Raw genomic sequence first — 23,650 nt, 5'->3', positions numbered from 1 at the left:
GGTTCATGCCTGTAATCCCAGCATTCTGGGAGGCTGAGGCATGTGGATCACTTGAGGCCAGGAGTTTGAGACCAGCCTGGTTAACATGGTGAAACCCCGTCTTCACCAAAAATACAAAAAAGTGGAATGTGGTGGCACGTCCTTGTAATCCCAGCTGCTAAGGAAGCTGAGGCAGGAGAATCACGTGAACCTGGGAGGTGGAGGCTGCAGTGAGCAGAGATCGCGCCACTACCACTGCACTCCAGTGTGGGTGACAGAGCTAGACTCTGTCTCAAAAAAACCTTGATCACTTGACATGGTAATATTTGTTAGTTACTCCATTATAAAGTTGCATTTTCCCCCTTTCCATATTCCCTTCTTTGAAAACAAGTCACTAAATCCTGCTCACACTTAAGTGGAATAGGGGATTAAGCTTCAACTTCTGGAGCGGAAAATCTATAAACCTTATTTGGAATTCTGTAAGGAAGATTTGTCTTTCTTCATTTATTGATTTATATTCAATCATTTATTTATTTAGACATATAGAGTCTTGTATATTTATTTTACACTTCGTTTCATTTGTATACTATGATTTTTACTTTGTTACTCAAATTGTTTCAGCTTTGGCCACTGGGAGTTATTTTAACTAGATACATGTGTTCCTTTTGTTTTTTTGATTATCCCCTTTTTTCTAGAACTATAAGATATTCTGCACTTATCTTGTATTTTTCCTTTTATTTTTATTTTTATTTTTTTTTAAAGATGGGGTTTCACCATGTTGGTCAGGCTGGTCTTGAACTCCCGACCTCAGGTAATCCACCCGCCTTGGCCTCCAAAGTGCTTGGATTACAGGCGTAAGCAATCATGCCCAGCCATCTTGTATTTTTCCTTACCTAGCCCTAAAATCAACCATTTCTCCAAGGAGCCCTGGAATGGTATTTGGAAACCAAGATTTAGGTACTGGGTGATCTCATTGCTACTGGGATATCACTTCATTTATTATTTTATGTTATATTTTATAGAGATGGGGTCTTCCTGTGTTGCTCAGGCTAGCCTTAAACTCCTGGTGGTGGTGGTTCACGCCTGTAATCCCAGCACTTTGGGAGGGTGAGGCAGGCAGATCCCGAGGTCAGGAGATTGAGACCATCCTGGCTAACACAGTGAAACCCTGGCTCTACTAAAAATATAAAAAATTAGCCGGTTATGGTGGCAAGTGCCTACTTAGGAGGCTGAGGCAGGAGAATCTCTTGAAGCCGAGATCGTGCCACTGTACTCCAGCCTGGGCGACAGAGCAAGATTCTGTCTCAAAAAAAACAAACAAACAAAAAAAAGATTTGTGACTTTCATCCTGTTTGCTCCTTCTAGCTCTCCTTCACTTGCTCTGAGGGAAGTCAGTGTCATATATGAGATGCCCTAAGGAGAAGCCCATGTGGCAAGAAACTGAGGGAATCCTCTGGCCAACACTCAGCAAGGAACTGAGGTTCTCCTTACATCAGCTATGAGAAACTGAGTCCTACTAATGGCCATATGAGGTGAACTTGGAATAATAACCTCTCTCATTCAACCCTTGAGTTGCCTGAAGCCCCAGCTGGCTTTTTGAGAGATCTGAGCCAGAGGCACCCAGCTAAGCTGCACATGGATGCCTGATGCTCAGTAACTATGAGCTAATAAATTATTATTGTGCTAAGTTGACAACTTTGGTAGAAATGTATTAGGAGGCGATATATAGGCTGGGCACAGTGGCTTACACATATAATCCCAGAACTTTTGGAGGCCAAGATGGGAGGGTTGCTTGAGCCCAGGAGTACAAGACCATTCTGGGCAACATAGCAGAACCTCTTCTCTAGAAAAAATATATAAAAGTTAGCCAGCTGGGGTGGTGTATATCTGTAGTCTCAGCTATTTAGGAGGCTGAGGTGAGAGGATCACCTGAGCCTGGGGAGGTTGCGGCTGCCATGAGCCCTGATCTCACCACTGTACTCCATCCTGGGTGACAGAGTGAGACTCTGTCTCAAAAATTAAATTAAGTTAAATTAAATAAATAAAATTAAATACAAAGGACACATTAGATAATTAATAAAATTTATGTTTCCTCCACAAGATCACTGACTCTTAAATTTCACATTGGAGCTGTCTAAAAATACATATGCTCAGGCCTTTACCTCTGCAGGTCTATTCCGCAGAACTATGATTTTTCTGCATAGCTAGATTTCGAAATAAATGTGGAAAGTTATAGGGCAATCCATTTGGGGATGTGAGAAGAAAATAGACAACTTTTCTTTCTTTCTTTCTTTCTCTTTCTTTCTCTCTCTCTCTCTCTTTCTTTCTTTCTTTCTTTCTTCCTTCCTTCCTTCCTTCCTTTCTTCTTTCTTTCTTTTTCTTTCTTTCTTTCTTTCTTCTTTCTTTATTTCTTTCCTTTCTTCTTTCTTTTTTTTTTATACTGAGTCTCACTCTGTTGCCCAGGCTGGATACAGTGGTGTTATCTCAGCTCACTGCAACCTCTGCCTTCCATGTTCAAGCAATTCTCTTGCCTCAGTCTCCTGAGTAGTTGGGACTAGAGGCCCATGCCACCACGCCTGGGTAATTTTTTGTATTATTTTTAGTAGAGATGGCGTTTCACCATGTTACCCGTGCTGGCTGTGAACTCCAATCCACCCGCCTCAGCCTCCTAAAGTGCTGGGATTACAGGCATGAGCCACTGTGCCCGGCCTACTTTTCTTTTTAGTGTATTTGATCCTAGAGTTCTTGACCCAAATTAAGGGCTCAGTTTTCTTGGCAGAATCTAGAATAACTGAAACTTCATCTGCTATTTACAGTTTTTATTTAATAGAAGAGAAAGAAACAGAGCTCTCTTACTCACTGTATGGCCTCAAAAAAGTCCCTTATCTATTTTGTGACTTCAAATTCTGAGTAGGAAATTAAAGGATTATAAATGCCATTATTTAGGCAAACAGATTTATTCATTGTTAGATATGTTAGGCAAAAGAAAGGTGACGGGGTGGTGGCTCAAGCCTATAATCCTAGCACTTTGGGAAGCCGAGGTGGGCAGATCAGCTGAGGTCAGGAGTTCGAGACCAGCCTGGCCAATATGGTGAGACCCCATCCCTACTATAAATACAAAAATTAGCTGGGTGTGGTGGCACACGCCTGTAATTTCAGCTACTCTGGAGGCTGTGGCAGGAGAATCACTTGAACCCAGAATGCAGAGGTTGCAGTGAGCCTAGATTGTGCCACTGCACTGCAGCCTGGGCAACAGAGCAAGACTCCCTCTCAAAAAAAGAAAAAAAGAAAGAAAGAAAGAAAGAGGCCCGGCGCGGTGGCTCAAGCCTGTAATCCCAGCACTTTGGGAGGCCGAGGCGGGTGGATCACGAGGTCAAGAGATCGAGACCATCCTGGTCAACGTGATGAAACCCCGTCTCTACTAAAAATACAAAAAATTAGCTGGGCATGGTGGTGGGTGCCTGTAATCCTAGCTACTCAGGAGGCTGAGGCAGGAGAATTGCCTGAACCCAGGAGGCGGAGGTTGCGGTGAGCCGAGATCGCGCCATTGCACTCCAACCTGGGTAACATGAGTGAAACTCCATCTCAAAAAAAAAAAAAAAAAAGAAAGAAAAAAGAAAAAGCCTAGTATGGTGACTCATGCCTGTAATCTCAGCATTTTGGGAGGCCAAGGTGGGCAGATCATCTGAGGTTAGGAGTTCATGACCAGCCTGACCAACATGGTGAAACCTCATCTACTAAAAATACAAAAATTATCTGGGCTTCATGGCACATGCCTGTAATCCCAGCTATTCTGGAGGCTGAGGCAGCAGAATCACTTAAACCTGGGAGATGGAGGTTGCAGTGAGCCAAAGATCACACCATTGTGCTCCAGCCTGGGCGGCAGAGCAAAACTCCATCTCAAAAACAAGCAAACAAAAACACATATTGTTGGGAAAGGATAACATCTTAATCTGTGTTAATCATGTGCATCTCAATTTAAATGAATGTTTTTACCATGGTGCCCAATGACAAACTGTTGAACCATTTTGATTCGTCATAGACTTTGTTGTATATTTGGTGGTTCTAAGCCTTGAAACAGTTTTATTCTTCTTAGATCAGTGCATAGTGAAAAGAAAAAAAGTCCCATATTCCAAGTAGGTTAAAAAATCACCACCTTCCAGAGATTGTGACATTCCTTTCTATAAACCAGCTCTTGGGATTGACCCTGACCTATAGAGCTGTTTTTCTTTTTCTTTTTTTTTTTTTTGAGACAGTCTCACTCTGTCACCCAGGCTGGAATACAGTGGTGGGATCCCAGCTCACTGCAACATCTGCCTCCCAGATTCAAGAGATTCTCCTGTCTTAGCATCCTGAGTAGCTGGGATTACAGGAGGCTGCTCACTGCAACATCTGCCTCCCAGATTCAAGAGATTCTCCTGTCTTAGCATCCTGAGTAGCTGGGATTACAGGAGCCTGCCACCACACCTGGCTAATTTTTGTATTTTTAGTAGAGATGGGGTTTCACCATGTTAGCTAGGCTGGTGTCGAAATCCTGATCTCAAGTGATCAGCCCACCTCAGCCTCCCAAACCGCTGGGATTACAGGCGTGAGCCACCATGCCTAGCCAGCTGCTTTTTAAAACAAGTCAAATGTGTCCATTTTTTTCTTGTTTAGCTTTTGGGTTTCCGGTTTTGTTCAAGTGTTCCCCCTGCTTCTAGGTCATATATGTAGTTTCCAAGGTTTGAGTTTTTAATATATGTGGAATGTAATTTTTTGGTAAATGATGTTATATATGGACCCAATTTTATTTTCATCTGGGTGGATAGTGAGAGCTTCATTTTATAATTATTTCTCTTTCTTTAAAAATTTCTATTTTGACATTTTCAAAACTACATATTAGTTTGATAGTACAGGTATAGAATTTAGGAATAAATACATATAGATATATCAGAGCTATGTATTCAAATACATACATATAAAGCCAAAAGGGTTGCTTGATCAAAAACTTTTGAAATCCACTGCTTCTTGAGCTCTTTAGACCATGATCTTCTTGAGGGCAGGGATTTTGATTTCCCTACCTTTGAATCCATAGTTAAGATTGTCTATGGCACATTGTATGCGTTCAAAAACCGGTTGTTAAATGAATGAAACTGCCAGTATCTGAATCATGTCTTAAGCAACACAGTTATTGAGAAACTTGACATTCCAGTGTCCTGTGGGAAGATACCTGAGGCTAAGAACAAGCAATGATTCACAACTGAAGGTAGTATAACTTCACTGGTGTCAAGTTTAGACATTTTAATATGGAAATACAAATTCTTTTTCTTCTTCTTCTTTTTCTTTGAGACGGAGTCTCCCTCTGTCGCCTAGGCTGGAGTGCAATGGTGCAGTCTTGGCTCACTGCAACCTCTGCCTCTGGATCCAAGTGATTCTCCTGCCTCAGCCTCCCTATCATCTGGGATTACAGGTGCCTGCCACCATGCCTGGCTACTTTTTGTATTTTTAGTAGAGACGAGGTTTCACCATGTTAGTGAGGCTGGTCTCCAGCTCCTAACCTCAGGTGATCCATCTGCCTCGGCCTCCAGAAGTGCTAGGATTACAGGTGGGAACCACCTCGCCCAGCCTACAAATTCTTAAAATCTTAAATACCTCCTCATGGCTTGTAATCCATAGGTGCTTAGGAAACTGGTAATTTTTTTGTGTGATAATTATTACTGGCAATTATTTTATTTTTTGAGATTGAGTCTTTTTGTGCCCAGGCTGGAGTGCAGTGGTGCAATCTTGGCTCACTGCAACCACCACCTACTGGGTTCAAGTGAATCTCCTGACTCAGCCTCCAGAGTAGCTGGGATTACAGGCCCAGGCCTCCACACCCAGCTAATTTTTGTATTTTTAGTAGAGATGGGTTTTCACCATGTTGACCAGGATGGTCTCCATCTCCTAACCTCGTGATCGTCCGCCTTGGACTCCCAAAGTGCTGGGACTACAGGCATGAGTCACTGTGCCTGGCCCACCCCTGCTTCTTAATAGCAGTCATCTATTCTGTAATGGCAGTGTGCAGGAAAAATTACTCTTCTCAATACTTTAATGGCAGAAGCATGATTATATTTAATTATTTATTTATTTATTTTGAGACAGAGTCTTGCTCTGTCTCCCTGACTGAAGTGCAGTGCTGCGATCTCGGCTGACTGCAACCTCTGCCTCATGGGTTCAAGCGATACTCCTACCTCAGCCTCTTGATTAGCTGGGATTACAGGTGCCCGCCACCCCCACCACACTGAACTAATTTTTTTTTTTTTTTTTTTGAGACAGAGTTTCGCTCTTGTTGCCCAGGCTGGAATGCAGTGGAGTAATCTCAGCTCACTGCAACCTCTGCGTGGGTTCAAGCGATTCTCCTGCTTCAGACTCCTGAGTACCTGGGATTACAGTTACATGCCACCATGCCCCGCTAATTTTTTGTATTTAATTTTTAATTTTAATTTTAATTTTTTTATAAGAGATGGGGTTTCACTATGTTGGTTAGGCTGGTCTCGAACTCCTGACCTCAGGAGATCCGCCTGTCTTGGCCTCTCAAAGTGCTGGGATTACAGGCATGAGATACCAAGCCCGACATTTTTTTTTGTTTTTGAGACAGTATCACTCTGTCACCCAGGCTGGAGTGCAGGAGTGCCGTCTCAGCTCACTGCAACCTCTGCCTCCCAGGTTCAAGAGATTCTCCTGTCTTGGCCTCATGAGTAGCTCAGATTACAGGCGCGGGTCACCACGCCCGGCTAATTTTTGTATTTTTAGTAGAGATGGGGTTTCACCATGTCGGTCAGGCCGGTCACGAACTCCCGATCTCAGGTGATCCGCCCGCCTCGGTCTCCCAAAGTGGTGGGATTACAGGCGTAAGCCACCGTGCCCGACTTTCTAATATATTAACATTAACAAAAATAGCAAGTTTCATTTTTTTGTTTTTGTTTTTACTAACTACACTGAACAAAATTTAATTCACTCCACCAAATAGATTGTTTAACCTGGCTGTGCCCTTTGGATTTTTTTTGAGACAGTCTCGCTCTGTCGCCCATGCTGGAGTGCAGTGGAGTGATCCTGGCTCACTGCAACCTCCGCCTCCCAGGTTCAAGCGATTCTCCTGCTTCAGCCTCCGGAGTAGCTGGGATTTCAGGCGCCCGCAACGACGCCCATTTTTTGTTTTTGTTTTGTATTCTTAGTAGATACAGTTTCACCATGTTGGCCAGGCTGGTGTCGAAATCCTGACCTCAAATGATCCGCCCGCCTCGGCCTCCTAAAGTGCTGGGAATCCAGGCGTGAGCCACCGCGCCCGACACGTTTGTTTTCTACTTAGCTTATTTTGCTCCTATTTTTCTTGAGTTTATTGGAAGGAAGAGGATAACCGAGAAAAGGGAACACAAAGAAATTCAAGAAGTAACCGCTTGGTTTTTAAATTCACTTACGAAGTATAGGCGATATTAGCATAGAATACAGTCTGGAATATTTATTGTCATCCACACTCTTCCTATTAGAGGCCTCTCATATTCCTTCTGACTTTAATATATGAGCTACGTGGCCAAATCAAACTGTTACAGAGCGAATCCAGAATCTGTTCATTGGGGTTATTGATTGCAATGGGTACATTATTCTCAAAGATCTGCCTGTGCGTTAAGAGTAGGTTTATATTTAGAGAAATGTTTTTTAAAATAAAATCAATGCGTAAAGAAAACAAAAACTTAAATCCTTACTTTGATAAACTACAAATATGACGAATTTGAGAAGATTCTGATCATAAATTCCTTTCAAGAAAAAAAAAAAGAAAAATTCGTCCCCCAAATAAATTATTACCTTAACAAACGAAGCTGCTAGGGAGACAAAAAGAAACGAAATCCAAGGAACGCCTAATGCAGCGCTAACGTACAGTAAAAAAAACAAAAATCATGAATTAAAACAGAAGCCAATAAAATATTAGGTACTGCCTTTATTTAGAATTGCAAGAGTTGCTAAAGAAGAAACGCTCAATTTGAAGTTCCGAACGCAGGAGCGAAGTCCTACCATGCCCCAAACGCTAGGAATTGAGGTCGTGAATGTGCGGCAGTTTCCCACCCGGAATCAAATTTCTTTGGTTAGTGCCTGGTGGACGGCGTGTAGTTAGGGCCAATATAGTGCTCCTGAGTCTTCATTGGATCCATCCCTTGAACACTTAGCGCATTCCCTTAAACCACCAATGAGCGCTTCACTCTAAAAAGACCTTCACTGATTGGACACTGTGTCCTGACGTTAGACTCATTATCAGCCAATAGGAGGGCAAAAGCGACGAAGGTGACAGGTCACCTGGGAAGAGTCTGCAGAGCCTTTCCCCGCCAGCGCCTTCGCTCTTTGACTCCCTGAGTTAGTCTGCTTGTTTGCGATCACCGAGGCCGGGGCTGTGAACCGAGGGTCTCGCTCCGCGTCGCCTGGGTCTCTATCTCATCTGTAGGTGTGGCCCTAATGGTGCGGCAGGCTCTGGACTCCTAAAGCTTTGGAGCGGTATGTGGGGTCCACGGGCGGCAGACAAAGCAGTGGAACCGGGAAGGCCGCCGGAAGCGGCTCCTGCACTGAGGCACCGAATCTGCCTCGGAGGGAGCGCCCCACCTGCTTCTTGTCAGATCCAGCAGTGCGTACTAGTGAGGCGCTTTAGGGCTCCCTAACCCCACGTGTCCCGTGATCTGTTAGCTTTGCTCACTTCTTCTTTGTCCCACCTAACATCCGACTTTTCTTAACGCTCGCATTATTAATGGGTCTTATCTCATCTTTTCATGCTTCCAGGCTATTTTTTGTAACTTTCTGTTAGTTTTGTGCACCTGCGTGTCTCCTAAGAATGAAAGGACATAGTTGTGTTAGGCTTAATTCAAGAGAGATCAGTGTTCCCGTTTTTATATTTAAAAATGTTTTTGGGGGGTGGGGGGAGGGATTCCCGCAGTTAGCAAATCCTTTCGTGATACTTAGTGCACTGAAGTGTCAGGGCGGAGCAGAAGGTTCCTCCACCGCCTGGCGGGACGGATGTCCAACCCACCCACATGAGCAAGTCATATTCTGGTTTGGTAATTGCTGATGTTCTATTTTACTGTTTCGCGTTCTTACTTTAATGTGATAACCGCTGAGTATTGTTACGTGAGATAACTGTGGCTCCGAGGAGTTAACTTTTCAAAGTCAAATTAACTCTCCGGGTAAGGGGAAAGTCAGATTTAATCTCAATGCTTATGTTATTTTTATTAAAGGCCACCTAACTGAATAAGGATTTAGGTTATACGTTTTCCCTCTGCAGCTCTTAACATGTGAGAATTAAATCTTTGAATTGAATGGTGAATCCTGACTGTAAGAAAAGGAAAAATCTTTCAGATAGCTGCCTAATTACAGGTGTGTCACATGTATCATCTAACTGCTAGCTTCTCAAAGTGTGACAGGTAGCATAGGCCTCACCTGGAAGCTTGTTGGAAATGGAGACACCCAGACTCTCCCACCTACTGAATCAGTATTTTCTTTTTTTGAAACGGAGTCAACTATTACTAATTGAGAACTTTTTCCAGCATCCCTCCGTGATGACATGAAGTACAGTCGGCATTGCCAATTTTTGACAGCCTCTCCAGAGACTGAATTTAAATTTAAAAAACAAAAAGGTAAAAAGTCTTGGTCAGGGTGAAAGGAAAGGAAAAATAATAGTAAAAACTCAGACTGAGACAAAAGAAATGTTAAATACTGACAAAATTTCAAGAAGCTTTTGTTTGTCCTTATACAGTCTGCACATAGGCTAATTCTGCACTCTAATTTCCTCCCACAATTCTGTTCCATTGAGCAAGAGCTTCCAATCTTTTGGAATAAAGGGGTTGATTTACTACTACTGGTGGTTTTTCCAGTTTATTTGGTTATCTAGTAATGAAACTGAAACTAGGTCCAAGTTCACATAGTTTCTGGTTGCTCAGTAATTAAAGACGGTCTCTTATAGAGTTTGTTTTGTTTTGTTTTTTTGATCTGGAATTCTGCTCTTGTCTACCAGGCTGGAGTGCAATGGCGAGATCTCTGCTCACAGCAACCTCTGCCTCCCAGGTTCAAACGATTCTCTTTCCTCAGCTTCCCAAGTAGCTGGGATAACAGGTGCCTGCCACTACACTTGGCTAAGTTTTGTATTTCTAGTAGGAATGGGGTTTCAGGGGCCAGGTGCGTTGGCTCACTCCTGTAATCCCAGCACTTTGGGAGGTCAAGGTGGGCGGATCACCTGAGGTCACGAGTTGAAGACCAGCCTGGCCAACATGGTGAAACCCCGTCTCTACTAAAAATACAAAAATAAATGGGGTCTGGTGGCATGTGCACCATTGTACTCCAACCTGGGTGACAGAGTAAAACTCTGTCTCCAAAAAAAAAAAAAAAGAAAGACAGAAAAAGAAATGGGGTTTCACCATGTTGGCCAGGTTGGTCTCAAAACTCCTGACCTCAGGTGATCGGCCTCCCAAAGTGCTAAGATTACCAGCCTGAGCCATGGCATCTGGTCATTTTACAGTTTTAGAGCCTAGCATTTTATACATACGTTCATAGTAATGTTTAAAAGACATGCATTTATACACCAGCATAAAGTTTTAGTGGCTCTTTTGTTTTGGCAGCAGAAATCACCTGGTATGTTTATTAAAATAAGTCTTGGGCGCTACCTCCGAAGACACCTATTTAGGATGGGAATAGAGCCTAGGTGTCTGCATTTTAACAATCTCATTTTTTTCTGTTCAGGTTCCCACTTCTTGGCGTTAGCATTTTAGATAAAAACACAAGTAGAGAAAAACTTATTTTGTTTTTTTTTCTTATTTTTATTTTTTTCTGCTTATTCTTTGAACATGCACATAGGAGAGAAAAACTTATTTTCTTTTGAACTTCATGCAGTACTCATTGTAGAAGAAGGTACGAAGTTTTTTTTTTAACTTACATTATGGTTTATTGGCTACTGTAAAATTGCTCAGATTCATATATTTTAGATTATTTAACAGTTCTCACACTTGTAATCCCAGCACTTTGGGAGTTTGAGGCGGGCAGATCACCTGAGGTCAGGAGTTCGAGACCAGCTTGACCAACACCGCGAAACCCCATCTCTACTAAAAAGTACAAAAATTAGCTGGCTGTGGTGGTGCATGCCTGTAGTCCCAGCTACTTGGGAGGCTGAGGCACGAGAATTGCTTGAACCTGGGTGGCGGAGGTTGCAGTGAGCCAAGATCGTACTGCTGCACTCCAACCTGGGAAATGAGCAAAACTTCATCTCAAAAAAAAAAAAAAAAAAAAAAAATTAGCTGGGCGTGGTGGCACGAGCCTATAGTCCCAGCTACTCAGGAGTCTGAGGCATGAGAATTGCTTAAACATGGGTGGCAGAGGTTGTAGTGAGCTGAGATCATGCCATTGCACTCCAGCCGGGGTGACAGAGTAAGACCCTGTCTCGATAAAAAAACAAACCAATTCTGGTCAATGCAGTGGCTCATGCCTGTAATCCGACCACTGGGAACCTGAGATGTACAAATTGTTTAGCCCAAGAGTTTAAGACCAGCCTAGGCAACACAGTGAAACCCTGTCTTACAAAAAATACAAAAATTAACTAGCTATGGTGGCATGTGCCTATAGTCCCAGCTACTCAGGAGGCTAAGGTTGGAGGATAGCTTGAGCGTGGGAGGGTGAGGCTGCAGTGAACCATGATAGTGCCACTGCCCTCCAGCCTGGGCGACAGAGTGAGACCCTATCTCAAAAAATAAAAAAATGAAAATATTTTGCACTTTGCCAAATCGGGGGTATAGTGGGTAGGATAGACTGAATCCTGAAGTATTCATTTAAAAACATTTTTTTCCAACCTATAAAGATATAATTTTTTTTTTTCGTGAGACAGCTTCTCACTCTGCTGCCCAAGCGGGAGTGCAGTGGCACAATCTTGGCTCACCGCAATCTCTGCCTCCTGGGTTCAAGTGATTCTCCTGCCTCAGCCTCCTGAGTAGCTGGGATTACAGATGCGCGCCACCATGCCTGACTAATTTTTTAAAAAAATTTTTAATAGAGACAGAGTTTCACCATGTTGGCCACGCTGATCTTGAACTCCTGACCTCGTGATCCACCTGTTTCAGCCTCCAAAGTGGGATTGAGCTACCGCGCTTGGCCAAGGCAGACATTTTTATCAAACAGCTTCAGTGTTTGTGTGAAGCTGATAAAATTAACACAAAAACAAAATATGTATCTAATACATGAATTGGTGTACAGTTGTAACTTTTGCTTATCGGTTTTCAATTTCCTAACTGTTCTATTGCTGTCTCATAAAATCTGCTTTGTTAACTCTGCCGTCCACAGAGATATTGATCATTTAACAGAATTAAAGCAATGGCTGGGCTCGGTGGCTCACGCCTGTAATCCCAGCACTTTGGGAGGCTGAGGAGGGTGGATCACCTGAGGTCGGGAGTTTGAGACCAGCCTGGCCAATATGGCAAAACCCTGTCTGGGCTAAAAATAAAAAATTAGCTGGGCATGGTGGCAGGTGCCTGTAGTCCAAGCCACTTGGGAGGCTGAGGCAGGAGAATCACTTGAATCCAGGAGGCAGAGGTTGCAATGAGCCAAAATCATGCCACTGCACTCCAGGCTGGGTGACAGAGTGAGACCCTGTCTCAAAAAAAAAAAAAAAAAAAAAAAACTCAAGCAATGTGGTAGTTAGAAATAGATGTCGGAGTAACTTGATATCATCAAGAATATTAAAGTAAGATAATGAATCTTAACTGTAAGAAGTTCTTTCCTAAAGTTTTACATAAAACACTTCTAATTTGAGGGACAAATCACAGCTTTTCTTGCCTTCTTTTAAATGCCATGAGAAATGCCATGACCACAGCTTCTGCCTCTGTTATACAGTAAACTCATGGCATTGTTTGATTCAACCAACTGTGAATTGAAAATATTGTATAATTGTACAATATTCTCAGGAATTTTTTTTTTTTTTTTTTTTTTTGGGACCGGGATTTTTCTGTTTTCTCCGCTGGAGTGCAGTGGCACAATTTCGGCTCACTGCAGCCTCTGCCTCCCGGGTTCAAGCGATTCTCCTGCCTTAGTGTCCTGAGTAGCTGGGATTACAGCTGCGCGCCACCATGCCCAGCTAATTTTTGTGTTTTTAGTAGAGACGGGGTTTCACCATGTTGGCTAGGATGGTCTCCATCTCTTGACCTTATGAGCTGCCTGCCTCAGCCTCCCAAAGTTTGGGATTACAGGTGTGAGCCACCATGCCCAGCCAGTATTCTCAGGATTTGAAACCTGTGGATACAGAGCACCAGCTGCATTCGTTAAGGTCTTCAATGGATCCTGTGCAGATGCTGATTGGAGCCCACTCCTTATCAGTGCTCTTTGAAGATTGGAAGTGTTAGCTGTTTTGATTTTTGTTCATCCCAAAGTAACAGGAAGACTATAAAACTTTTTTTCACTATAGCTCCTACTGAATAGTTATCTAATGGCTCCTTGAATTAGAATGGAACTCTCCAGTTTCAAGGCCAGCATTGTATGCAAAAGGCCACCACCCAAAGTATTTGGTTCTTTTTTCCCTGATTTATTAAATTTTTATTATAAATTGGTGATTTATAATTGTATATATTTATGGATACAAAATGATGTCATGATTCATGAATATAAGGTGGAACAATTAAATCAAGCTGGTTAATATATCTGTCACCTCATACTTATTTTTTGTGGCGAGACTACTTGAAATTTACTCACATAATTTTTTTTTTTTTGAGACTGTCTAGCTCTGTCACCCAGTCTGGAGTGCAGTGGCACCATTTTGGCTCACTGCAACCTCCACCTCCTGGGTTCAAGCAATTCTGCTGTCTCAGCCTCCAGAGTAGCTGGAATTCCAGGGTTGTGCCAACATGCCTGGCTAATTTTTGTATTTTTAGTAGAGATCATGGTTCACCATATTGGTTAGGCTGGTCTTGAATTTGTGTCAGGTAATCCACCTGTCTTGGCCTTCCAAAGTACTGGGATCACAGGTATAAGTCACCATGCCCAGCAACTCATAGCCATTTTGAAACCTGGAGTACACTATTATTAACTGTATTCACCATGTAGTACAGTAGATGTCCAAAAAAATCCCTCACTTATTTCTACTACAACTTTGTATCCTTTGATCGTCATCTCCCCATTTCGCCTATCTTCCGCCAGCCTATTACCACCATTCTGTTCTCTGCTGCTGAGTTCTATTGTTTTAGATTCACCATTTAAGTAACAACATGCAGCATTTCTCTTTCTGTGCCTAGTTTATTTCATTTAGCATAATGTTCTCCAGTTCTGTCCATGTTGTCATAAATGAAGAATTTCCTTCTTTTTAAGGCTGAATAGTATTCCATTGTTTATGTATACCACATTTTCTTTACCCATTCACCTGTTGATAGACACTTACGTTGATTCCTTATCTTGGCTGCTGTTGATGCTGTAATAAACATGGGAGTGCAGACATCTATTAGACGAATTGATTTCAAATATTTTGGGTAAATATCCAGAAGTGGGATTGCTGGATTGTGTATCTGGTTCTTTAGCTGTGACTTGCCTCTTGGGTCTTTGAGCCAGTGGTTGGTTCTGCAGGTTCCATTTTGGATAGAATTTGTGCTAGTGACAGCATTTAAAGCTTATGGGTGGCCGGGCCCCATGGCTTATGCCTGTAATCCCAGCACTTCAGGAGGCCAGGGCAGGTGAATCACCTGAGGTTAGGAGTTCGAGACCAGCCTGGCCAACATGGTGAAACCCTGTCTGTACTAAAAATACAAAAATTAATCAGGTGTGGTGGTGTGTACCTATAATCCTCCCAAAGTGTTGGGATTATAGTTGTGAGCCACCACGCCTGGGCTGATATGCTGACTTTAAAATGAAAGTATGGAAATTGGAAAGACTGCTGATGAGTTTAGGAAATAATAAGATTTTAGGCCAGTTCTGTGCTAACTAGTTTTGATGTGGGACAAATTATTGAATTTCTCTGTGACTGTCTCCTTATCTGGCAAATGAATTATGTCAAATTCTATTTTCTTCTTTCTATTCTTCTTTTTTCCTTTTTTTTTTTGAGATGGAGTTATGCTCCTATCATCCAGGCTGAAATGCAATGGCATGATCTTGGCTTACTGCAGCCTTCTCAGGGGTTCAAGCGATTCTCCTGCCTCATCCTCCTGAGTAGCTGGGATTACAGACCATGCCTGACTAATTTTTATTTTGTTTTTTTCTGGCTTGCGACTTTTTAAAGATGGGGTTTCACCATGTTGGTCAGGCTGGTCTTGAACTCCCAACCTCAGGTAATCCGCCCACCTTGGCCTCCAAAGTGCTTGGATTACAGGCGTGAGCCACCACGCCTGGTCGCCTAATTTTTTTGTATTTTCAGTAGAGATGGGGTTTCGCCATGTTGGCCAGGCTGTTTTTGTTTTTGTTTTTGTTTTAAATGAGACGTAGTTTCAACTCTGTTACCCAGGCTAGAGTGCAGTGGCATGATCTTGGTTCACTGCAACTTCCTTCTTTTTTTTTTTTTTTTTTTTTTTTTTTTTTGAGACGGAGTTTCGCTCTTGTTACCCAGGCTGGAGTGCAATGGCGCGATCTTGGCTCACCGCAACCTCCGTCTCCTGGGTTCAGGCAATTCTCCTGCCTCAGCCTCCTGAGTAGCTGGGATTACAGGCACGCGCCACCATGCCCAGCTAATTTTTTTTTGTATTTTTAGTAGAGACGGGGTTTCACCATGTTGACCAGGATGGTCTCGATCTCTTGACCTCGTGATCCACCCGCCTCGGCCTCCCAAAGTGCTGGGATTACAGGCTTGAGCCACCGCGCCCGGCCCGCAACTTCCTTCTTGTGGGTTCAAGCAATTCTCCTGCCTCAGCCTCCCAAATAGGTGGGATTACAGGCATATGCCACCACACCCGGCTAAATTTTCTGTTTTTAGTGGAGATGGGGTTTCACCATGTTAGTCAGGCTGGTCTTAAACTCCTGACCTCAGGTGATTCACTTGCCTCGACCTCCCAAAGTGCTGGGATTATAGGCATGAGCCACCATACCCAGCCTCATACTTTTGGTTTAAAATCAGTGTATTGGCTGGGCGCAGGTGGATCATTTGAAGTCAGGAGTTTGAGACCAGCCTGGCCAACATGGTGAAACCCTGTCTCTACTAGAGATAGAAAAAATCAGCTGGACATGGTGTCATGTGCTTCTAATCCCAGGTACTTGGGAGAATGAGGCAGGAGAATCACTTGAACCCAGAGGCGGAGGTTGCAGTGAGCTGAGATAGCACCATTACACTCCAGCCTGGGTGACCAGAGTGAGTCTTTATATTGGAGGAAAAAATAACAAAAACCGAGAAACAAGAGTATGGAAAGTGGAAAGCTAATAAGTTTAAGAAATAGTAAATAAGATTTTAGGCCAGTTCTGTGCTAACTAGCTTTTGTGATGGGGGCAAATTATTGAACTTCTCTAAGATTGTGTCCTTATCTGGCAAATGGATCACATCAAATTCTATTTCATTCTTCCTGTTCTTGCTTTTCTATTAGGTGGTAGAATGTGGCATACTCAGATGGACAGAATGTGTTTAAATTCAGTCTAGATTCACTATGATCTTTCAGACTCTACTGGCCTGAGCTGCAGGCTAATACCTTTCCCGGCTTCTTGCTTTACAGACTTGTGCTCCCTTTTTCCAAGGGCATTTTATTCTTTATAGACAGAGTATGCTAGGTTTTTGTTCACTGACGAATAGGAAAGCTGTAAGCTGGCCACTTTTTCCTCGGACACTTGTTTAAGCCTAGAAATAGTCTAGAGAAAAAAAAAAGCACTGGCAATGTTAGTTGGAGAAGTATAGTAAAGGTTACAAGCTTGAGCTGTAAAGATCTTTATTGTCACTGTATTGTTAAAATATATATGCTAAAAGATAATTTATTGGAATATTGGTGATGACATCCTTTAAACATTGTGCACACAAATTTTTTCAGTCATCTTATGTTCATTTTACCATTCTTAAACTGTAGAGTTGCCAATTTTTAAGTTGTTGTGGGATTTAGTTTTCGTTACCTATTTCATTCTAAACCTGTTATAATACTGGTTATTTCACAAGTGCCATAATATATCTCAGCAGCCTACAACTAATTCTGCAAACCTTTTCTACAGAATTTAAGATTTTATTCATGTGCATGGCATAGAAGATGAATTCTTCCACCTCCACCATGAGTGAAGAGCCTGATGCTCTATCGGTAGTTAACCAGTTACGGGATCTAGCAGCAGATCCATTAAACAGAAGAGCCATCGTCCAGGATCAAGGATGTCTGCCTGGCCTTATTTTATTTATGGACCATCCCAACCCTCCAGTCGTCCACTCGGCTTTACTTGTAAGTTGCCTTTAGTAATTTCAGTCTCTGTTTTATCTTTGCAATTAAGGAGAGAATTTGGAAAAAGTGTTAGATGATGTGGTAAAAAACTGAGAGACCAGTTAATTGTATTTGTATGTGTAGAAATATATATATGTCTGGTTTGTTTACACAAATGGTAACATGCTACGTTGTTTTTATCCTTTTATTTATTTATTATTTTCTGAGACAGAGTCTCCCTCTGTAGTCTAGGCTGGAGTACAGTATGGCAGGAACTTAGTTCACTGCAATCTCCACCTCCTGGGCCCAAACCATCCTCCTTGACCTCAGCCTTCTGAGTAGCTGGGATGATAGGCACACACCACCATGCCAGGCACATTTTTGATATTTTGTAGAGATGGGGTTTCCCCATGTTGGCCGGACTGGTCTCAAACTCCTGAACTCAAGTGATCCTCCCACCTCAGCCTCCCAATGTGTTGGGATTACAGCTGTGAGTCACCATGGCTGGCCCTGTTTTTATTCTTTAATATGAATGGTATCATACTACATGCTTGGAATGTTCTACCACTTCTTTTTCATTTAACACTCTTGAGGATTGGATCATATTATAGACACTCAAAGAGGCACTTATTTTGTTTTTATTTTATAACAGCTTTTTAAGATGTAAGCACACAGCATCATACGATTCACTCATTTAAATTATACAATTAAGTGGTTTTAGTATATTCATAGAGTTGTGCCACCATCACCACAACTTTTTATTTTTTATAGCTAATTTTTTTTTTTTTTCGGTAGAGACAGGATGTAGCTCTGTTGCCCAGGCTGGTCTCAAACTCCTGGCCTCAGTGATTCTCCCACCTCAGCCTCTCAAAGTGCTTAGATTACAGATGTGAGCCACTGTACCTGACCCACCACAACTTTTTACCTATTGCTCTCCAGACCCCCACACTCCCTATCCCTAGGCAACTAGTAATCTACTTTTTTTTTGTCTATATTTGCCTATTCTGGCAAAAATACCTATATATGTTGCATACAAATAGGGGCAGGAGTGGTGGCTCACACCTGTAATCTTAGCACTTTGGGAGGCTGAGGCGGGTGGATCATCTGAGGTCAGGCATTCCATACCAGCTTGGCCAACATGGTGAAACCCTATCTCTACTAAAAATACAAAAAATTAACTGGGCCTGGTGGCAGGTGCCTGAAATCCCACCTACTTGGGAGGCTGAGGAAGGAGAATTGCTTGAACCTGGGAGGCAGAGGTTACAGTGAACCAAAATTGTGCCATTACTCTCCAGCCTGAGTAACGAGTGAAAATTCCACCCCCTCCACCGCAAAAAAAGTTGTTAAAAAAAATTAACGTTATGGAAATTTTATCTATTGTCCTTTACTTAAGGATTCATGATAAATTCCACATTTAGTCTAATTTCACAGGTTTGTACAGAAGGTATATAGGCTTTTCCTTTTGGGAAAAAAGTTCTATTTTGCCTTCACAGAATTCACAGAATGAAGTTTAGCAGCCAAAAGACACATTGGTATAAGAGAACAGTAGTAACAAATGGGAAAAATGGCACAGCTCCTAGTTTGGATTCTATTTCAATAAGAAATGCAGTAAGGATGAGAAGAAAGAGGATGATGGCTTATAGATAGGGTCTTGGGGCTGAAGGAAGGAAGTCTTTTTTTTTTTTTTTTTTTTTTTTAAATAGACCATGTCTAAATTCAGAGGGCAAGAGCTACTAGAATGGGAGAGGTTTGAGAGGAAGGCTTTCATACTTTTAGAAAATAGGAAAGATTTGCTGACTGAGGAGAATGGTAAAGTTGTTCAGCAGTGTTGAGGGTCTCATAATTTTGGTAACACTGAATTGTTATGATTCAGGCCTGCTATAGGCTCAGAGAGCCAGATAGTTGTATTTGTCCAGAGTTTTTACTTGGCCAGTTTAAATTGGGCAGAATAATTGTGCAAGGGAGTTTAGGATCTTGGCAGGATTGGTTGAAATGATATACTGTAGGTGCTAGGCTGAATAGGAAGGGATGTAAAAAGTTATGGAGGGACGGAGCTAAGGAGAATGATCAGTGGGTGAAAATTCCCAAGAGGCAGAAGAACAGATTTTGTTGTTGCTTCTGTTTTTGAGATGGAGTCTCACTCATGCCACCCAGGCTGGAATTCAGTGGTGCAATCTTGGTTCACGCAACCTACACCTCCTAAGTTCAAGTGATTCTCCTGTCTTAGCCTTCTGAGTAGCTGGGATTACAGGCCTGCGCCATCATACCTAGCTAATTTTTGTATTTTTAGTGGAAAAGGGATTTCACCATGTTGCCCAGGCTGGTCTCGAACTTATGACCTCAGGTTATCTGCCTGCCTTGGCCTCTCAAAGTGCTGGGATTACAGTTGTGAGCCACCGTGCCTGGCCATCAAGTGTGTTGTTTTTATGATTTCCTTTTATCGCATTGTTAGCTTATTAGTATACCCTTTTGTTTTTATTTTATTTAGTGGTTGCCGTAGGTTTTGCAATTTGCATCTTTAACTTATTACAGCCTACCTTTAAATGAATCATACCCTTAATATATAGTATAAGAATCACATAAGAGTGTATTTCCATTTCTTCCTCCCATCTTTTGTGTTATTTTTTGTCATACATTTTACTTCTACATATGTTTAAAAACCTACAGTAGATATATTTTTGCTTTAAACAGTCAATTTTCTTTTAAAGAGATTAAAAATTTAAAAATGTCTTTTTTTGTTGTTTTTTTTTGAGATGGAGACTTGCTCTGTCACCCAGGCTGCAGTGCAGTGGTGCAATCTTGGCTCACTGCAACCTCTGCCTCCTGGGTTCAAGTGATTCTCCTGCCTCAGCCTCCCTAGCAGCTGGGATTACAGGCATCTGCCATCATTCCTGGCTAATTTTTGTATTTTTGGTAGAGACGGGGTTTCGTCATGTTGGCCAGGCTGGTCTTGAACTCCTGAGCTCAGGTGATCTGCCGCCTCAGCCTCCCAAAGTACTGGGATTACAGGCATTGAGCCACCATGCCCAGCAAAAAAAATATAAGTCTTTTATATTTACCGTCATTTTTGTGTTTCTGATGTTCTGTATTCCCCAATATAGATTCATTTTTCTTTTTTGGGTTTTGTTTTTATTTTGAGTGTCTCAGCTGGGCGTGGTGGCTCACGTCTGTAATCCCAGAGCTTTGGGAGGCCGAGGCTGGCGGATCACAATGTCAGGAGTTTGAGACCAGCCTGACCAACATGGTGAAACCCATCTCTACTAAAAATACAAAAATTAGCTGAGCATGGTGGTATGTGCCTATAATCCCAGCTACTTAGGAGGTCGAGGCAGGAGAATTGCTTCAACCCGGGAGGCGGAGTTGCAGTGAGCCTAGATTGTGCCATTGCACTCCAGCCTGGGCAACAGGGTGAGACTGTCTCAAAAGAAACAAGGTCTCACTCTGATGCCCAAGCTGGAGTGCAGTGACACAATCATGGCTCACTGCAGCCTTAACCACCAGGGTCAGGTCATCCTCCTGCCTCAGCTGCACAAGTAGCTAGGACTACAGGCTGACACCACCGTGCCTGGCTAAGTTTTTTGTAGAGACGGGGTTTCGTTATGTTGACCCAGCTGGTCTTGAACTCCTGGCCTCAAGTGATCTGCCTGCTGCAGCCTCCCAAAGTGCTGGGAGCCACTGCGCTCATTCCCCAGTATAGATTCAGATTTCTTCTGGTGTCATTTTTTTTTTCCTGTCCCAAGAGCTTCTTTAATATTTCTTGAAATGAAGATTTTCTAGTGACTTCTTTTGCCTATTACTTTAAAAGAATTTGCTTGGCTGGGCGCAGTGGCTCATACCTGTAATCCTAGCACTTTGGGAGGCCAAGGCGGGTGGATCACCTGAGGTCAGGAGTTTGAGACCAACCTGGCCAACATGACAGAAACCCATTTCTACTAAAAATATGAAAATTAGCTGGGCATGGTGGCTGGCACCTGCAATCCCAGCTACTTGGGAGGCTGAGGCAGGAGAATCGCTTGAACCTGGGGGGGAGGTGAGGGGCAGAGGTTGCAGTAAGTCAAGATTGTGCTGCCTTATTCCAACCTGGGCAAAGGAGCAAAAACTCCATCTCAAAAACAAAAAGGATTTTGCTCTGTTATCTTCTGACGTGTATAATTTCTAGTAAGAAAACTGCTGTAATTCTTATCTTTGTTCTTCTTTTATATAATGCCTTTTTCTGGCTTCTTCTGAAACCTTATTACTGATTTTCAGCAAATGATTTTGATGTGTTTGATATGGATGGTGGTTTTTTGCTTTTGTTTTTTTTTTTTTTTGAGATGCAGTCTTGCTCTGTTGCCCAGGCTGGAATGCAGTGGCATGATCTCGGCTCACTACAGCCTCCACTCCCAGGTTCAAGTGATTCTCCTGCCTCAGCCTCCCAAGTAGCTGGGATTACAGGTGTGTGCCACCATGCCTGGCTATTTTTGTGTTTTAAGTAGAGACGGAGTATCGCCATGTTGGCCAGGCTTTTCTTGAGTGCCTGACCTCAAGTGATCCACCTGCCTCAGCCTCCCGAAGTGCTGGAATTACAGATGTGAGCCACTGAGCACCTAGCCTTTTTTTTTTGAAGGTTGGGTTTCACCATGTTAGTCAGGCTGGTCTTGAACTCCCGACCTCAGGTGATCCGCCCGCCTTGGCCTCCAAAGTGCTTGGATTACAGGCGTGAGCCACCACGCCCAGCCTACCTAGCCTTTTTAAAAAATTTTTTAAATTTTTTTGAGATGGGGCTTCATTCTCGTTGTGGCCTAGGCTGGAGTACAATGGTGCAATCTTTGCTCGCTGCAACCTCTGCCTCCCTTGTTGAAGCAATTCTCCTGCCTCAGCCCCTCAAGTGGCTGGAATTACAGGCATATGCCACCATGCCTGGCTAATTTTGTATTTTTAGTAGAGACAGGGTTTCTGCATGTTGGTCAGGCTGGTCTTGAACTCCTGACCTCAGGTAATCCACCTGCCTCAGCCTCCCAAAGTGCTGGGATTATAGGCATGAGCCGCTGCACCCATCCAGGAACTTTCATTTCAAAGAGTAGATTAGCTACTACAGCTCAAAGGATCATTTCTTCCCTAAGGAATAATTCTGAATTATCACATTTAAAGGATTTTATTCTAAAAACAAAAACCTATTTTCTCTTTTTTTTTCTTGCAATAAGTTAGTAGTAGTTTTAATTTTGAATAGTCTGGTCAGATGAATTAACTTATTACTGTTTCTGTTGTAGGCTCTTCGATACTTGGCAGAATGCCGTGCAAACAGAGAAAAGATGAAAGGAGAACTGGGCATGATGTTGAGCCTACAAAATGTCATACAGAAGTAAGTACAATAGATAGTGTCTCATTTATTTATAACTTATTTTACTTGCTTAGAGGGTCTCACTATGTTGCCCAGGTTTTCCAAAGTGCTGGAATTATAGGCATGATTACTACTTTTATTGAATTACTATGTTTTAATGTCCTGTAGTTAATTATTTTTAATCGTTTAACTGGCTGAGGCAGGAGAATCACTTGAACCCAGGAGGCAGAGGTTGCAATGAGCCAAGATCCCACCACTACACTCCAGGTTGGCTGACAGAATGAGACTCCATCTCAAAAAAAAATGTGACTAGTGACTCTATTTCCATCATCTCGGAAAATTCTGATGCAGAGTGCTGCTCTAAAATTTTTCTTGTTTTTTATTTTTTGAGACCAGGTCTCACTCTGTTGAGTTGGCTGGTGCAATGTTAGCTCAGTGTAGCCTCTGCCTCCCAGGCTCAAGCAATCCTCCTGCCTCAGCCTCCTGAGCAGCAGGGACTCAGGCCATCATGCCTGGCTAATTTTTGTATTTTTTTTTTTTTTTTTTTGAGACAGATCACTCTGTTGCCCAGGCTGGAGTGCAATGGCACAATCTTGGCTCACTGCAACCACTGCCTCCTGGGCTCAAACAGTTCTCCTGCTTCAGCCTCCTGAGTAGCTGGGATTACAGGCGCCCACCACCATGCATGGCTAATTTTTGTGCTCTTAGTAGAGACAGGATTTCACCATGTAGACCAGGCTGGTTTCGAACTCCTGACCTCAAATGACCTGCCCATCTCAGCCTCTCAAATTGCTGGGATTACAGGCATGAGCCACCGCGCTGGCCTAATTTTTGTCTTTTTTTTTGTAGAGATGCAGTCTCAACATGTTGCCTAGCCTGGTTTCGAACTCCTGGACTCAAGTGATCCTCCTGTCTTGGCCTCCCAACATGCTGGGATTACAGGTGTGAGCCACTGTGCTCAGCTGCTCTATAGTTTCTTTTCTTTTTTTTTTTTTTTTTTTTTTTTTTTTTTATGGAGTCTCAC

General features: G+C 42.7%; 1 protein-coding gene across 3 annotated transcripts in view; it reads left to right on the top strand.

Moving 5' to 3' along the window:
• The first annotated feature begins 8,267 nt into the window (after positions 1-8,267).
• The window catches only part of ARMC1 (armadillo repeat containing 1), a 29,503-nt gene continuing 14,120 nt past the window's right edge, over positions 8,268-23,650 (top strand). The window contains exons 1-3 of one of the 3 annotated variants that reach the window (XM_032296209.1): positions 8,268-8,481; positions 17,110-17,327; positions 22,556-22,647. In XM_032296209.1, coding sequence (XP_032152100.1) covers positions 17,145-17,327; positions 22,556-22,647 — 275 coding nt within the window. In that variant the 5' untranslated portion in view covers positions 8,268-8,481; positions 17,110-17,144. Of the gene's footprint in view, positions 8,482-10,860; positions 10,879-17,109; positions 17,328-22,555; positions 22,648-23,650 lie in introns of those variants that run through there. The other 2 variants (XM_032296211.1, XM_032296212.1) reach the window with 2 other exon arrangements.

The sequence above is a fragment of the Sapajus apella genome, unplaced genomic scaffold, assembly GCF_009761245.1.
Source record: "Sapajus apella isolate SASKATOON/1434 unplaced genomic scaffold, GSC_monkey_1.0 scaffold35, whole genome shotgun sequence".
In the NCBI taxonomy this organism is placed as follows: Eukaryota; Metazoa; Chordata; class Mammalia; order Primates; family Cebidae; genus Sapajus; species Sapajus apella.
This window is presented reverse-complemented; position numbering and strand designations above follow the sequence as displayed.